The 18,593-nt window shown below is 34.8% G+C and overlaps 1 protein-coding gene across 2 annotated transcripts in view; it reads right to left on the bottom strand.

The window, feature by feature from the left end:
* Window positions 1-18,593, bottom strand: part of LOC125649096 (uncharacterized) — a 130,183-nt gene that overhangs the window by 12,704 nt on the left and 98,886 nt on the right. For both annotated transcript variants that reach the window (XM_056164610.1, XM_056164609.1), the window contains exons 18-33: window positions 17,738-17,986; window positions 16,642-16,812; window positions 15,448-15,542; window positions 14,732-14,933; window positions 14,544-14,641; window positions 12,671-12,716; window positions 12,388-12,516; window positions 11,190-11,390; window positions 10,599-10,790; window positions 8,650-8,838; window positions 5,863-6,036; window positions 4,340-4,567; window positions 3,704-3,871; window positions 2,874-3,041; window positions 1,641-1,763; window positions 1,310-1,432 (exon numbers count right to left, since the gene is read on the bottom strand). In XM_056164610.1, coding sequence (XP_056020585.1) covers window positions 1,310-1,432; window positions 1,641-1,763; window positions 2,874-3,041; window positions 3,704-3,871; window positions 4,340-4,567; window positions 5,863-6,036; window positions 8,650-8,838; window positions 10,599-10,790; window positions 11,190-11,390; window positions 12,388-12,516; window positions 12,671-12,716; window positions 14,544-14,641; window positions 14,732-14,933; window positions 15,448-15,542; window positions 16,642-16,812; window positions 17,738-17,986 — 2,556 coding nt within the window. The remainder of the gene's footprint in view (window positions 1-1,309; window positions 1,433-1,640; window positions 1,764-2,873; window positions 3,042-3,703; window positions 3,872-4,339; window positions 4,568-5,862; window positions 6,037-8,649; window positions 8,839-10,598; window positions 10,791-11,189; window positions 11,391-12,387; window positions 12,517-12,670; window positions 12,717-14,543; window positions 14,642-14,731; window positions 14,934-15,447; window positions 15,543-16,641; window positions 16,813-17,737; window positions 17,987-18,593) is intronic.

Raw genomic sequence — 18,593 nt, 5'->3', positions numbered from 1 at the left:
GTTATCTTCATTGCATACACAGATGATATATCTTAAAAATAACAAGCAACCCAAAAAAATTGCTATCAGAAAAGTTGGTACAGTCTAAGTTTGCACAAGTGTTCGTAATACCAACATATATTCAAAATACTAGGAAAGTCAGTAGTTTGCTTTTAACAATCAAACTTTGAAGTCAATTTGAATTGTTATAACAATTATACTACAGAAAACAAAGTTATGAATTTGATTTTGATAAAATGATCATTGGACATTTGGTATGAAATAATTCATTCTACATACAAAGAAATTTCACACAGGTAATTTGTCACAGTAGATAAAGATTTATATATAGTTAGGTAAGCCCTATATAGATATTTTTTTAAAAAGCCAAAATATAAATAAAATGATGCAAATGCATGCTTGAAGTCACAAATAATCTGTGACACTGACAATTGCAATTCCAAAATGAGGCAACAGCTAGTGATCTATTTTTGGTTCATGATGCACTTTCTCCCAAAGATGCATCAACTGACAAAGTTTGATAGTCCTAGATCTCTCAATGTGAAAAATATCATCTGGAAACAATCTGTAAATGTATAGCCATAAAATTTCAAAATGAGGCTACAGTGATCTACTTTTGGTATGCTACACCCACCTGCCAAGATGCATTAACTTATAAACTGGCCAAATTTGATAGTCCTAAGTCGTACAGTTTGAAAAGCATAATCTGGACATGATTTGAATATTCATAGCCATGAGATTCCAGAAGGAGGCCACAGCGACCTGCTTTTAATTTGCCCCATTCCCGCCCCAAGATGCATCAAGTGACCATGAGTTGTATATTCAAAGCTATAAAATTCCAGGACACAGTAACCTATTTTGGTTTGTATCACCCTCCCCTACATAAACTGATTAAGTTTGATACCCCTAGGCTTCACAGAGTGAAAGACAAGACTTGGACATGAAAAAGCTAGCAGATGGATGGACAGGATGGCCTGTATCATAATATGGCACATCATAAATTGGGTTAATTGTAAACAAGAGTATCAGTCACAGAGTATTAGTTACTGCTATCAGTTGGTGTATTATTCTATTTTATTTATAAACTTTACTTCAAAAAAATTGAAAATCATTTTTCTGGAGCCACATTAGGCCCGTATCATACATAGTCCTTTAAAGTCCATAAACACATGTGGCAACATTGATAATGCATTTTGCTATTAATCAAAATTATCCAAGGTAAAACTGAAAGCAAGGTAAATAATACTGGCTATCCATTGGTAGACATCATCATCCACTTATAAATCTACACATTTTTTTTTATCCTTACCACATTGTCTTTCATCCTCATCTGATCTATCATTGCAGTCCGCTACTCTGTCACAAACTCGCCTCGCATCAATGCACTGTCCATTGCCACACTGGAATTCTGAGTCAGAGCATGATGGGCGCACTGAGAAACAAATATAATTGACTTTTACCTTGGACTTTAATTAAACGAGACTAGAACTAAAGTACTATCATGATACAAAATGCAGTCAGTACCCTGTTCATGATCATTCTTTGGAGTTAATAGTTAAAAACACCCATTGATAAATTGAAACTATTACAGCTAGTACATATATCTATCCTTCAGACTACATATCTATTCCAATCCTCACCACATTGTCTTTCATCCTCATCTGATCTATCAGTGCAGTCTGCTACTCTATCACAAACTCGCCTCCCATCAATGCACTGTCCATTGCCACACCGGAATTGTGAGTCAGCACATGACGGGCGCACTGTGAAAGGAATACAGGCAATCCTAAAATATCTCGTATTTTATGGTAGGTTTACACTGCATGTTCAGATGGGCATATTTCAAAGAACACCAAATGTTACATAAGAAATGGGCATGACATATGATATCCTACCGACATCTGATTCAGAATAGGTAAATTTGAAGGAAAGTGAAATAAGAATTATTTCTCTCATCATGTCTTTATGCCATTTGGAGTATACTCCGAGACTATCAAAACAGTGCAGATCAATAGGGTAAATAATATGCTCATCTGCAACTACATGTACATGATTCATATCTGTCACAAACTGTTTCAATGATAATTTTAAAGGGAGGCCACAATGACCTACTTTTGGGTTATGACACACCTTCCCACCAAGATGCATCAACTGACCAAGTTTGATGATCCAAGGCTTTTCAGTGTCAATGATATGATCCGGACACAATATGTACATTTATGACACACCTTCCCATTATGATCCAGACACAATATGTACATGTATGACACACCTTCCCATTATGATCCAGACACAATATGTACATGTATGACACACCTTCCCATTATGATCCGGACACAATTTGTACATGTATGACACACCTTTCCATTATGATCCGGACACAATATGTACATGTATGACACACCTTTCCATTATGATCCAGACACAATATGTACATGTATGACACACCTTCCCATTATGATTCGGACACAATATGTACATGTATGACACACCTTTCCACTGTACATGTATGACACACCTTCCCATTATGATGCATCAACAAAGTAAGTTTGATAGTCCTAGATCTCTCAGCATGAAAGACGATCCAAACATGATTTTACATGTATAGCCATACAATTTCAAAATGAAGCAACAGTGACCTATTTTTCATTCATGACACATCTTCCCTCCAAGATGCAATAACTGACCTAGGTTGACAGTCCTTGGCCTCAGACTGGACACAAAAAACCAACAGACAGATGGGAGAGCCTATACCATCATACGAACCATCAAAAGATGGGCATATAAAAACTATACATAATGCATAATATGAAATTTCTTTCATTAATTTTCTTAAAATCTCATTCACATTGTTAAATATTTCCACAACTTACCGTTTCGTAAACACTTTCTGTTGCAAGCTTCCAGGGAATCGAAATTATTGGCATTTGCTCCGCATCCTCCATATGTAAAGGAGTCACAGGTACCAGTGTTCTTGTTGTAATAATATCGTGGAATGAAGGCAAGGCAGTTGCCCTCTTGTTTCTCCAAATTACAAATGTCTGCAATACCATACTTACAAGTTATCATGATTCAGGAGAAAGCCTATTTGTCTCAAATCTATGCATAGAACTTATACAATTTTCTACAAATTAAATGTAATATGTTCTTCATATTGAGGAGATGAAAAAAATAATTTTAGAATGTCGGAAACATCAAGTATGTCCTTAAATGATGCTGATCTAGTAAAAAAAAAATTAAGGACATTATCAAAAGAAAAGAAATAGTGCCTGATAAAACTTAAGAGTTCCTTGTATGAATTCAAATAAAGGATACTTTATGAGAATCAATAAGAAATGTATTTTAAACCAGGGAAAACCAATCCCAAGTTTAAATGGAATAAAGCTACGAACACAGGTAAATATCTGAAGTATCGTGAGTGATCAGTTCTTAGCAAAATTGAATCAAACAAAATGCTATTGATTTGCGATTTCTTATTTGTTATCATCTTTTGGGAATTTTTACATGTCATTTTAGGGGAAAACAACTGCTTTTCAGAACTGAGAATAGGGCTGAATTTCAGCCCTCAACAAACCCTAAAAATTGGATGATCCAATGCCTTTCACAAAGACTGCACATGCACACAACCACTCATTGATGTTTACACCATTGTTAATATACTCAGTCCACTTCACTATGAGAGGAGGAGAGTACAATAACTTACTGTCACTACTGCAGGATGACTCGCACACTTCACGACTTGTGAAGCGATTGTCGTTTCCTCCACATCCTCCATATTCAAATTCGTTACACAACCCAGTCAGGTGATCGTAGTACCAGGCCGGAATGTATGCCCTACAGTTTCCTCGTTCCATTGGCAGATGACAGTATTCTTCAAACAAAAGACATGATTTCAGTCAAAATCAGGAAATATCCATCTGAGTCCGGTTGTTTGATACTGTAGACATATCTAATTTTGTTGGGGAAAATATTCCTTGTTTAAATAGTGAACACGATTTCGTATGGATTAATTACGTAAGGTAATGGTGAAATATAAAAAGACGACGAATAACAGAGACACAGATTTCTAACATAAGAATAAAGATTTTCTGAGAAATTCGAGTTGGATTTAATTTCGTTGTTTTCTCCCAGACACGAAAACAATTAAATCTAATCTGACACAAAAATAAATACATCTACAGTAATTTGTTCCAATACCAAAGAAGAAAACAGTAGGTTCAGCTGCAAAGATGTGTATCATTTAACATGTTCTAGCAATTGAAAAATGGAAAATGACGGTCCATGAATTCATGAGACATTAAAGAGTGAAGAAAAAAAAAGGATGAGAGGATCAACTTACCTTCCATCACTTCTCCACTTCCCTCGATGGGAGACTCTGTGGTTACTGGCAAAAGTTTCTCTGGGGCACACTTTTTCCGACAAGCATCCAAAGATCCGAAATTGTTGGAATTTCCACCACATCCTCCATAAATGAATAGTGCACAATCCCCTGTAGTGGGGTCATACTTGTATCGACGTTGATAGGCAAGGCACTGAATTTGTCCAGTTATGAAAGGCTTGCAAACATCTAGGAAAATATCAACATAAAATAGAACACATGCATGTATAACCTAGTTCCTTTAATCATAAAAGTTAGGAGAAAAGCTTACTGAGAAAGACTTATAAACTAGTACTACATTTACATATATATGTGCAATTAATTATTCATTAAGCACATTCACTGAGTTTTCAATGCATTTTCAAGTAAAAAAAAAACAAAAACATGAGGTCCATGGGCAAAAACAACCACTTAAGTATAACATCAAATCTTTAAATGAAATAAAACAATACTGCTGGGGATTCAGAAAAACTTTGCTCTATCTGTAAATTCACCTGAGTATACTTTGGCGACGTAAAATGAACTCTGAACAGTATATAATGGTGTTTTGGAATTCTCAAAAACAGTCAAAGAAGTAGGTATAAGAATAACCGATTTTGGCCCTAATTCTGGTTGTTAGTAAAATGTTCTGATTAAATAAGCAAGATATGCAAATCTAATCATAATTTTAGCAATGAATAATGAATTTACAATGTATGATGTCACAAACACATGAATTTTCTTCATTTCTTTGAAATTACCAAAGTATACTATTTTTCTTTTTCTACAATTGTTTAGCTTCAGGGAGTATGGGGTACATGCGGCAATCACGATAAGAGACCAGCACATGTTAATCACAATCACGATAAGAGACTGGCACGTGTTAATCACAATCACGATAAGAGACTAGCACGTGTTAATCACAATCACGATAAGAGACTAGCACGTGTTCATCACAATCATGATAAGAGACTGGCAGGTGTTAATCACAATCACGATAAGAGACTGGCACCTGTTCATCACAATCACGATAAGAGACTGGCACGTGTTAATCACAATCACGATAAGAGACCGGTACGTGTTAATCACAATCACGATAAGAGACTAGCACGTGTTAATCACAATCACGATAAGAGACCGGCACGTGTTAATCACAATCACGATAAGAGACTAGCACGTGTTCATCACAATCACGATAAGAGACTGGCACGTGTTCATCACAATTTTTGAGGAAAATATAAGAAATCACCACATGTGACATCATATTTTAGAAAAATAATAAGTTTTAGGAATACACATTCTAAATATCAATATCTGTCATAACTATTTCTACATGGAAATTAGTACTGACTTTTAGAGAAATTCAACGAGAGAATGTTTGAATTTGGGGTCAGATATTACTGTTGTTGAACCTAACCCGTTTTAAAAAAAAAATATGACTAAAATTGAGCCTGAATAACGTTTTCAGTCAAAGCAAGGAATTCGATCATATCACCCAGTCTTACTCTGTTTGCTGCAAGAAGATTCACACTGTTCTCGTGTTTCAAAATTATTCTTATTCCCTTCACAACCTCCATAACTGAATTCTTTACAAATCCCATCATTGTAGTCATAGAACCATCGAGGTATGCTGGCTCTACAAGATCCCGAGTCTGAAGTCAGTCGACACACATCCTGATCTGTAAATACAACAGGTTTAATACCAGTAGTTAATAATATCTGTAAATACAGTACTATAAACTTAAAAAAAAACAATATTGCAGAATTATTGAACTGCTAAAGACAACCTGATTTAAAGAGGTAGCAGATAAAGGAAGGATGTAAAATTTATTTAAGAGATGGTTTTATTAGTGCTTCAATAAAAGTATGCCGGCATGAGGCATTACAGCTCATCCCCTCATGTATTTTTAAAAATGAAATTACACATTCTACTTTCACTTCTGTCAGAATTTCCAGTGTTAGATTGATTGATTGCATCTTGTTTAACATCACTCTCGAAAATTTTTCACTCATATCGAGACGTCACCAAGACCGGTGAAGGGCTTCAAATTTAGGCCTATGCGCGGTGCTTACGGCTATTGAGCAGTGAGGGTTCTTTAGCATGCCACACCTACTGTGACACGGGACATCCGTTATTAAGGTCATCTCAGAAAACCCTTGACATTCACACCTTACGCCAAGCGTTTGGCAATGGAACTGTCACTACCTGTTTTAACGCCTTAGGTATGTCGCAGCCGGGATTCGAACCCCGACCTTCCACATGCTCCAGCATTAGAATAGACATACTGTACATATCAAGATTCACATGCACATTGTTCACATCTGCAGTGCATTCATGAGGAAATGGCTATCATTACAATTGGTAATGATATCAAAGACACAAACATTGGAAATGTAAACTAGAACTGTCCTAATGGGACTAATACCCCCCGCGGGGCATATAAGACAGGGGTCGAAATTAACTTTTTCTACCACAGGCTAATTTTAGCCTGTGGGTAAAAAATCCACAGGCTAAAATGAAAACCCACAAGCTAAAATAAAAATAATGAAGTAGTGCTCTTTTTCATATATGTTTTTTTTTAAATCAATGATATTCCCCATCATTACTGAGCCTAGTGGGTCAACAGGCATCGTTTGGACAAGACATTAAGTTACGTAAGTCATATGGTGCAATGTTTAGGTCTCTTAATTATTGCACCTCTAATCCACAACTTGTCTACTGCAGGTCTAGATCCAGTCTTCGAATTTCATGCCACATCAGGGTTGTCACTAGTGATTTTTAAAGCGAATACCGGACTCATGGTTTATAAGCAGCAGGATCACGAATCCTATGAACTTTTTTGATAATCGTCTACGCGGTGAGCAATGCACTCGTGTCATCACTACAACCCGACCTCAATATGACAATAAATTTAGATAGGACATTCTCATGATTCTGATAAAAATAACTACCGGAAGACTTGGTAAAACATAGACTCCGATATTTTTTTTTTTAGATAAATGAATAACAAAAACCTCATACTTGGAATTCAATTTAATCACCCCTATAGGTGAACAGGACTCGTGGCACATGTCAATATGCGATGTCCGACCTCTAAAGCATTTGTTTGACTCCGAGTTTCTTAAAAAATCATAAAAGAAAAATCCGGATAGAAACGGTTGCTGAAATCGGTCGTTGATGTAAGCGTTTTTTATGATTCAGAGTGCAAGTTTAAGAAAAGCGAATAGCGCATCACCGTATAAAACGTAGTTTGTAAATCACCACTCGCTAAGATTTTCGAGTGTCCACTATTTTTACTCGCTATTTTTCAAATGTACTCGCATTTTTCGCTAATTTCGAGCCCTGATAAGATGATGGGAAATATTTAATGCAAGCACATTGAATATTTTCCCATTATCTACAGGGCAATCAATGTGAATGCAGAAGTGTATATTCTACAGTACAGCAGTACATGAAATATTAAAAATATGCTTAATATAAACAATGAATACTATTTGGCACATTTTAGGCTGTATGATTGCAAATCCCTGGTCAACTCTTCTAGTCTTTAGTTTATATTCACTTTGTTAAAGATCATTATGTTATGCCAACTTTACTTTGTCATTGATTTTGTCAGTAAATAAATGACATTAGCTCAAGTATTGGTATTATTGTAATTTTTTCCACTGGTATAACAACTCTAAGTAGCTGCAATAAAGGCAGTTTACTATGAATCCCATTAAAGTTTGAATCAAATCTGTTCAACGGTATTAGAATTAAACTCTGGACAAAGTGCACAACCCCCAAAATGAAAAGAAAATGTGCGTAACTTCTATAACTGTTAAGATATTTCAATGAAAATAGGAGATGCACAACTACATAATATATAGAAGATGTGCATAAAGTTTGAATGAAATATGTCCAGTAGTATTAGAAATAAACTTCGGACAAATTGCGTCTACGGACAAACGGACAAAGTGATTCCAGTATACCCCCCCAAACTTCGTTTGCGGGGGGTATAATAAAATTATATATACTTTCTTACATCATGACCCGACATTGCCTGTGAAAAATAATTTTTCACATATATTATGTATCTATTCCTTTTAAAGGTTGTCATCACATATAAATAAAACATTTAAGAATTGAACAGCACTTTAGAGCTGTTTATGGTCAATACGAACGGATTTGGATTTGAGGCAAATTCTGTGAATCACGCTCACAACATACATTCACATCGAGTCTACAAGATGACTTGCCATCCATTTTCAATGTTCCAGCACACAGAGCAGACAAATGGAATACAACCTACCCTCTCTTCCTAATTCCTTTGTGCCTGGGGCACACAATTTCTGACACTCCTCCCGGGTGTTAAAGTTATTGGTGTTTCCTTGGCAGCCTCCGTAGAGGAATTCCAGGCACTGTTTGGACTGGATATCGTAATACCACCTGGGAATGTTACTTCTGCATGGCCCTGTATCCATGGCCTGCTGACAAGTGTCTGAAAATAAATCCACATCGACGTATTTTTATTTAATTCTGTAACTGACAGACAAATGAAAGTAATCCCAAAGTGTCGCGTTAGGTGACTCTATACTATGGAGAAAAGACATCATCTTCTGTATACCTTCAAAAAAATTTGTCTTTTGCTTATAATCAAAATAACATAGATTTTCCATTTTCCTTATTTTAAAAAAAAAAAAACCCCAAAAAAACCCACAATGGGTCTCACAACAAAAATATGAAGAAGAAAAATATATGAGATTTGAAAATTACTGAGACAGCCTTTTTTGTTTGGAGAATAAAGATAGAAAATAAAAAATAATTGAAAAAGATCTAATGTTTAGCATTGGTCAAATTAATTGCAATGTTTATTTATGATCATATCTGCAATTACGCATTTTCGTTCTCCTAAAGCAACCACTTGGTCAAATGTATATGCAGCAACTATCGCATACTTTAATCCTTTTCAAATCAATCTGTCCAAATCAAAACACTTCAAATAGAGTAATCCAACAGGGACAAATGTGCTCTATACTTATATATTCAATCAGTATTTTGTGTGCTGTTGCGACAGATATCAAACCTTAATATGATATCCCTTACAGTTTGATACGTGTTGGCATTGATCACTTGCAACTTCAACTCTTCTTGAAATTATGAACAGACGTCCAGCTCTCCTCAAATCATCAGCAGACCACCTGTACACTAGAGCCCTAGACTCTTTTCCCCCCTGATCTTTCTTTGCTCCAACAATTTCTAAACAGGTATTTTTCCCAGAGTTCAATGCAAAATTTTATGAATGTACATTGCTCCATCCCGAGTTAAAATTCATATTTGCATTGGGATCAAATTCAATTTACCCATGGGAGTCATTAATTTTTCTGTCCTTTGTGGAGAAAAATTATATTTATTTAGGTTCATATTATACAGCTGCCATTTTATCATAAGTAATTTAATTTTATGCCTAGCCCACTCTACAATATATATAGCCTTAACAACTATGTAAAAAATATTACTAGTTATATAACATTTATATTAATGAGATGGTGCTGTACAAATATGCAGATTTTCATCAATTGAGGAATTACGGCTATTGTCTCAATAATTTCAGGACAGCAATCTATTTCTATGATCTAAATCAATTTAGATAATTCTGCATTTGTTGGTATATGTTTGATGTTGCCAAAAATAATTTGATACTGGACAAAATACAACCCTACCAACAGATCAATACATTACTGGTCATGTTTATAAGCCACCTGAATCCAAAACACTGAATCAAAAAACTTGATATCTTTAAATCAATTGTGGCATTTCAAAAGAATATGTAATGGAAGAAACACAAAAGTGAACAAAAGTTACATTGTTTACAGAATAATATACTTGTATAAATGTATATATTGGTGCAAAAAGCTGACAGCAGAAATGATCTGATTAAATATAAGCTCAAAATATCATGTATGATGATGCTACTAAATACCCATCTCTTTAACATTTGTTTGTGGCTGCATGGGACTGGACTAGCCATAAGAAACTGGATGTGATATTTATAAACATGAACTAACCTATAGATGAAGTTGAAAATAATCAACTTAAAGGATAGGGGTAAATAGTGGAAAAAGATAAAAGTTGTGTCATACCTCGATCTGGGAAACAAAAACATACCAAATCAGTGTATTATACCAAAATTAGATTCACAGGTCTCATGTTAAAAGTATATCTCGTATTATTGATGGTTCTGATAAACCCTTGTCATACCCTGTCCTTTTTCATTGTCAATGTCAATTTCACAGGTTGCCTCACACTGGTCCTGAGTTTCGAAATTATTTTGGTTGCCTTGACATCCTCCATAGACAAACTGCTCACATTCCTTTCCATTAAAGTAGTACCTCGACAAGGACGCTTCACATGGACCGGTGACCTTGGGCTGTTCACAGGCAGGCTTTGAACCTGAATAACAAATGAAAGGAAAAACTACATAGCTATTTGAAACATGAATGATCTACTCCAAGAATGGGATTCTAAAAAATTACTGTACACATATTTTTATGCTATCAGTACATGTACATATAGTGTATTGTATAACAAGGTTTGACCTTTCATCATCACACTGGCATTAATCACTTCATTTTCAAAAAAATAAAACAATCTTTAGGACAAATTTTACTTTTCATTTTGTTGAGATATTTACTTTAGCAGATTTTTAGCTTAGGAATATCAATTCTTTGTTTGAAGTTGATAATTGCCTTCATGTGCTCACTCTGGTTCTTGTAAAATTTGGGCATATTTAAAATCTCTTGAAACTCCTATAACCTTGGCAGCAAGTCCTTATACAATCATAACACGAACCAGTATCAGGGATGGTTTGTCCGCACCGACGTGAGCACGATTCTTCATCATCAAAGCGGTTATCATTACCACCACAACCGCCATACCAGAAACGTTCGCAGCGTTGAGAGGTGCTGTTGTAGAACCACTGAACCCGATAATCTGTACAAGATCCACGGTCATTTTTCATTCGGCAAACTCCAACAGGCGATACTTCAGGCTCTGTAATTTATCACATTTGAAATAATTATCAGAATATCATTATACACATACCACTACATAAGATAAATGCATAAAAAATGTCAGATCTAAACTGAAATATGTTTTCCCTTCAGCTGACAAAAAATATTCCAACTCAAATCACTGTGTGAAGTTTCGTGTATTGTGCACAGCTATTTCAGGAGGGGGGGGGGTATTCTAAGTAAAACCCACAAAATAGGGAATTCATACATCCAAAGGACTTTGAGGATCGACTCTTTCCCCAGGTCTAAGTTCAGGACACCAGTGACCTTTTTTTGATGTCGTAGCTTTTATGATACTTATGTATATATGTAGTAGGCTTAATCACTTAGTTGCGTGGTAGAAACATAGCAATCACATTAAATAAACATTTATTCAATAATCAATTCTAAGAAAGTACTTTGAAAACAAACTTAGTATTTTCTCCAAGTTCAATGCCTTGTCTGCCATATTTTTCTTAACTTGTGGTCAGCTGATCAAATTCTGCTCATTTATAACCTTGATTTAAGAAATCAGCACATCCTTTTGTCATTTTTCGGATGTGCACAATACAGAGGACTAAAGTTTTTTAAGGATTTTCATTTAAAATGTTGGGAATGTGCTACAAATGTGCACACTTTACATAACGCTTTATATTTTTTTTCATTTCAAAGAGCAAAACGTTTTGAGTAATTTTTACCACCAACTCAAATCGATTAATATTGAACATTTTGAAAAGTTCATTGATTTGACACATTTGATCTGCATTTCAATGAGTACATACTCATTGAAATGCAGATCAAATGTGTCAAATCTTCCTACATTGTCAAGAGATTGACTCATTGAATGTCACTAATTACATTTTAAATCACAATGACATAATGTACTACCTAACATTCGACCAAAATGATGGGTTGTGAAAGTGAAGACATTATTTCAAGCCCAGCAAGAAATGTGTCCAAGACCACTTCCATTTTTAATGGATGTTGTCTGTACTGACCTGTGGGACATCCGTAGTAGTTAGCTCCCTGAGCCGGGGTCTCCCCATCTTGACAACAACCATATACATTCTCTTTACAGAAGTCCCCAGATGGTCCAACATCTCTATCGCAACCCTCAAAGTTTGGTCCTTAAGAATATAATAAATATATCGAATATAATAATATTTTGACAAATCAAATGGGCCAATTTGTCAATTTCTGTTGAATGAAAGTTTTGACATTAAAAGATTGCATTTTATCTGAAAGGATTTACTCCTTTGTCATTGATAATAATAAATTTACCTGTAGCTTCACTAATGCCATCTTCACAACAACCATACGTAGATTTCTACAGAAAAAAGGGTCAAAAATATGCAAGTTCAATCTTGTAATTATGAAAGACTTAAACTTTAATATTATTTTCATGAATGGATTTTCACATATTATACCAATCTGTAAAGTGGTATAGTTTCCATTTCCTATTAGTATGTCTGAATGGTCAATAATCTAATACTTTGAATAACTATCTAGATGCTTTGTTGTTTTTAAGTTCCATTTGAAACTCTTGCACTCATATAATTATATATGGCACAAGTCGTTGATGAAATCCCATAAATTTTAAGGAGATGTAACAACTGTTCGAATATTTGCAAATGAATGGTTAATTGTGAATATTTGAATAGAAATTTAGTATTTAAATATTTAGTCACAAGTCCAAAACCCATATACAAGTTCATACAATGCTGTAAACTGTACAGAACTCTGATCACTCTGTCATGACAGAAAAGAAATAAAAGTGGGGAATGGGAGCATCTCTTTCTGATGTGAACAAGAGCACATTCCCTATATAATTGCATTATATTAGATCTGATTCATCATCTAGAAGGGAAGCATCCCTCAGCATCATAATATGTTAAATTCATCATTTCTTGTTATGTCAATTTTGTTTATTTACATTGAAAGCAGAAATAGTTTAACACCGTACAAAGACAAATATCATACACATTGATATTTATTAAACTTTACAATATCGATATCATTTTCGCTTATTAAATTGTTGATATGAGTGAAAAAAAATTTTGCGAGATGTGAAAAATATATTTTTATATTAATATTAGGGATGTCAACGAGTATAGTCGAGTACTCAACTATCGCTCAGTCATACCGATCATCAACTAAATATTTCTTAAGTCTAGTACTCGTTAAAATAGCTTTTTTTTTTGCAATGTTCATAAATTCTAAATGCTTCTGTGTGTTTGTGAGTAAAAATCATGTATGGGTAAAGTCAAACCAGTTTTAATTCGCTCAAGAGCAAATAAATCATTTGAGTTTGGATGTCGGATTGTAACATGCCTCCGAAATCCACTGTTTGGACAAACTTATAATGTTATCGTGATGGAAATATGATGACATGTACATTTTGTGAAACTGAACTTGCATGTCATAAAGGGACAACAAACATGTTGTACATCGTAAATAGTGTACAAACATTGGAAAGACCTTATAAATAGGTTTGCTTGTTTCTTTTTAAGCCCAAGTGCATTTTAGTTGTTGCTTGTACAACATTTCACAATCACAATAAAAATGACCGTTTATGTACTTCTCTGTCACGAGTCTGGGATTCAGTTGGAACTAGGCCCTCTGTGATAGATTAATTATGGGTCTACTGTATAACACATCCTCCTGTAAATGTTTACTCTCATGGTTGAGTTAATTTCCTTGGAAACAATGCACAATGCACCCCCTAAATTTTCTCAGAAATTAGCAAGCCCTATGTTTATTTCGCATAAAAAATATAATGAAATGAAATAAAAATCATAAACACAAATAATTTCTGTCTTATACTATATGCATGGCACTCAAGATCATAGTTCTTTACCATGCCCATGCCTACTATGACACAGGACCTTAAATTGGAATGGTTTCATTCAAAAGACCTGTGACTTTCACTCATGTGAAATGCTTAGCTAAGGAACAATACTTAATTACTCAATGTATCTTACATTTGATACAGGTGCAGGAGAGAAGCAAGTGCCCCAACCACTAAGCTGCCTACTTAACCTCTAGCCATGACGAATGCCAGGGAACACGAGGACATTATATACGGTATTCTCACTGCATCGTTGAGAAAAGTAAAGTTTGATTATACAACTATGGTTAGTTTCTGAATTCATACCTTACAAGGATCGGTATCACCACAACCTAAATAGTTTTTTCCTGAGGCAGCAGTAACATCATCAGGGCAGCAGCCAAATACAGAATCATCACAGAGCACTAGGCAAGGAAATATTATATGTAACATCTAATAACAGGGTACAGATATACAAAGAGACAACACACAAAACAACATAGTCACATGCATACCTAGTGTTTGTGTCTTGCCCATGATGCTGCTTTTTGGTCCATTTCCTCGCCCATTAAACTGAGGGAACACATTTATCATGTAATCAGCCCCATCCATCAAGTTATCCATTGTGTAGGACTGGGAATCCGGGGCCAGAATGATTTCCTTCATGGGGTCCTGCTTGGTGGTGTCTCGGTAATATTTGGTTCCCATGTAAGCCAGCTACAATATGCATGAATGTGGATTAAAAACTTGGAAACATTATTTCCATATTGATTCCATGCTCTCCTCTACCCACCATGGAAAATACTGAAGACATTTTCATATACTGAATGTGTATATATATATATTTATGGTAGATTATTTTGGTGCCTTTCATATAACACAATACAGAAAGTGTTACTTCATCATTGCATCAATTATTTTCATCTAAATACTGAAAAATGAAACCAGAATGTAAATACATAACAATTATAAAACTTTAAAGTTTTTGCATATACACTCGAATGTAAAGTTTAAATTCTTGAGAAATTCTTTTTAAAATGAATGCAGTGAGTTAACAAACACTGTATTCTTTAGCAAGTTTTACTTCAGAATGCAAATAATCCTGTTCTTGAATCTACATGTAATTAAATCAACCTCAATTCAAAACTTGAAACAAAGATCTGGTAGAAAGTTGCACAGTGAGTAAATGAAACATTCATAAAAATGGTGACTGGAAGTCTGATTTCCTTACCTTGTAACTCTGAACATCATTGTTCTGTGGAGGTTCCCAAGCCACCATGATTTTATCAGAAGTCGAATGGTGGACACGAAGATTTCTTATCATGTCTAAAAAACGTTTTGAAAGTATGAAATGAATGTCAATGATTGTCAGAGTTCCTGCCCTTGAATCAAAAGATGAAATGATGCTTATCTTAAGGGCAACTATAAAACACATTTCTGATGGAGCGAATTGCTCTTAATGACTAAACAGTTTACTCCAGTATTCATAACATTGAAAGAAAGTGAGATACATACATACATCAATGCTTTAATCATTTCCAATTCTATCTAAATCTTTTACTTGTTTTCTGCACTTTATTAACTTAGATCATTGATGACATTGCATCTTGCTAACATCATATGCTGTGTGTTAAAGTGCCATCTATGATGTCATATTCAGGGATAAATATTATACAGAAAGTATGAATACGTAAATACTAGATGGTGTTTCGGATAGAGCTGAGCTTTATCCAACGAACAATATCCATCACACACAACATAAATTGTTATTGAAAAGTGTAATAAGATGGATACAGTTGAAGAACAATGAGGCATTGAAATAGACATGATCGTGATGACAGTATGTAGAAGACACGGGTGTAAGAAATCTCACATAACAAAGAAAATACACAAGTGCACACTGTGTTAAAGATGTATGTTCCATCTCAGCTTGTAAGACAATGTGTTGTACTATGTAATGTTAATTATAACAATTTAAATATTTACTTTCAAAGACATGATAATGGAGGGACACCTTTATATACGAAGCTATTATACTTTCATATCTCACCAGGAAAACCCTTCTGGTGCATGCAATTTCATTTTTAAACAAACTAAGGAATACATAAGTTAAAATAAATGTACAACTACTTATGGATTTAAACACATAAATCATGTAGATACATTTATATCATGTAGTGCTATGTTCATTATAGCTGTTTGGACCTGAAAATTAGATAAGCTATTATATATCATGTATACCATTGTATAGGGGAAAACCGTATAACATGTATTAAAAATTATAATTGATAACAATATTTATAATTTTTGTATTCATTACATAAACTTGTAACATCAACATCATACCAAAACCCATGCAGACCAACAATCAGTAACTGATATTTTTTTTTTGGTTGTGATTTTCCATGCAGTTGGCATGCAGTACCTGTTGGCATGCATCGGTTGAAACATTCCTTCCTAGTTCTGAAGTTATTCGCATTGCCACCACATCCACCATACGTAAACAGCTGACAATCTTTGGTTTGCTTGTTATAGAACCACCGCTGTAGGCGGGCCCTACACCGGCCAACCATAGAGGGCAACTGACAAGGATCGTCTATGGAAGCCAATCAAAACATAGTCCTGACCATTTCATTACAATACAGTATATATCAATTATATTAATGATTTATCAGAAACAGCATGGAAACATCAAGGAAAATATTTTTCTTGCAGCCAGTTCAAAAAAAACTTAAATGCTTCTTTAATTCTTTAATTCTTAGCATATTTATGTATATTGCAAAAAGTTTATTCTTATTTTTTGTAGCAACACATCAGAAGGCCTAAGCAAAATTTAAGCATCTCTAAAACAGAATATGCAAATTCATTTCAATTTGGCATGTTCTAAAAGCTGTACATAACAGGCAAATTCATACATTCTTCAAAACAAATGGTAAAATATGCAAGCACTTGATATTTTTGGACCTTCGCTATAAGTGAAACAAAGCCTGGAATAAAGGAAATAGAAACTTTAAATATACCACTGTATTAAAACAAAATGGAAAGAAAAAAAGAAAAGGAACAACAAATAATAAAAAAAAAACCATAATGGAAACCCTTTCATGAAGTAGCTAAATATGATATTGTGCTTTCAATAAAGGAGTTCATAATTACACAGGAGAGGTTATAAATAAAACAAGACTGACATACAATGATGAACAAGCTGTGGACATGACAGTTCATTTAGTCCAATGTAGGGCATGGTTAATGGAGAAATAAATAGGGGAGTGATCCTGGATAAATACATATTTGAAGAATGAGAGAGAGTATTGAGGCAGAAAATGCAAGTTACAGGAAATGCATGTAAGGGATGACAGATGCACAACATCAGGCAGAGCTAAATACACACCAAAGGAGATAGATACATGACAGATGCTGCAGCTATATACATGATATATATATAATTGCCGAGACAGCAGACCAAAAGATGAGTGCATAGCCATGTAGCTGGCTACATTTAATGCAGCTACCAGTTGGCTAACCTTGGGGCGGGGACACGGGGGGTCTCTCAGTAGGGACTGGCCCTCCACGACAGGTTGTCTCGCACTCGCTCTCTGTCTCAAAACGATTGCGATTTCCCTGGCATCCACCATACCAAAAACGAAGACAGCGTCCCTCTGTTCTATCGTAATACCACTTTGCAGACCATTGAGTACATGGCCCTCTGTCTTGATCTAATTCACAGACTGGACCCGACACTACAGGCCGTGTTGTGGTTGCACGAGTTACCACTGTAACATGAAAACCTCTGGATCAACATCTTAGATCCATCTTAAGTGCCTACTGTTACACTGAACAAAACTATATTTTGTATTCATCAACTTACAGTGTAACTCATCTTGTTTTACAATACCTATAAAACTCAAACACAAAAAGCCACTAAAAGCAAACATAACTAGTTCTAATTGTAACGGGGACCGTTACAGATGTTCCCCAAACCTCCCCCAATTAAAAAGTGATGTCCTTGTGAATCTATAGCAAAAAATCATTTTATTTTAGCCTTTAATTACATGTAGTACGTTCAATATGGTCATTTCAGTACCAAGAAATGAAAAAAAGTTTGTTTGGGGAACATAATTATATTAGCTCTCTGAAAACAGAGAATGGCCCATGCATCACAAAGCTCACTCAATTAACAAATTTTAACCTTGAACAGTCTGAAATGGTCAGCAACATAGTGCAAAATCAATATTGGTATTGATTTCAATACATGTACATATTAATCATGGATTCTTTGACTGCTTCATATTATGTAAGTATTTGTGTTGCATCATTGATAGAATTTATTCTCCCATAGCCACATAGCAACTACAGTTCAGACAACAGACCACATTTGAT

This window comes from Ostrea edulis, chromosome 5 (genome assembly GCF_947568905.1).
Source record: "Ostrea edulis chromosome 5, xbOstEdul1.1, whole genome shotgun sequence".
Taxonomy (NCBI): Eukaryota; Metazoa; Mollusca; class Bivalvia; order Ostreida; family Ostreidae; genus Ostrea; species Ostrea edulis.
Note: the sequence above shows the minus strand (reverse complement) of the source record. Positions and strands in the feature narration are given on the sequence as shown.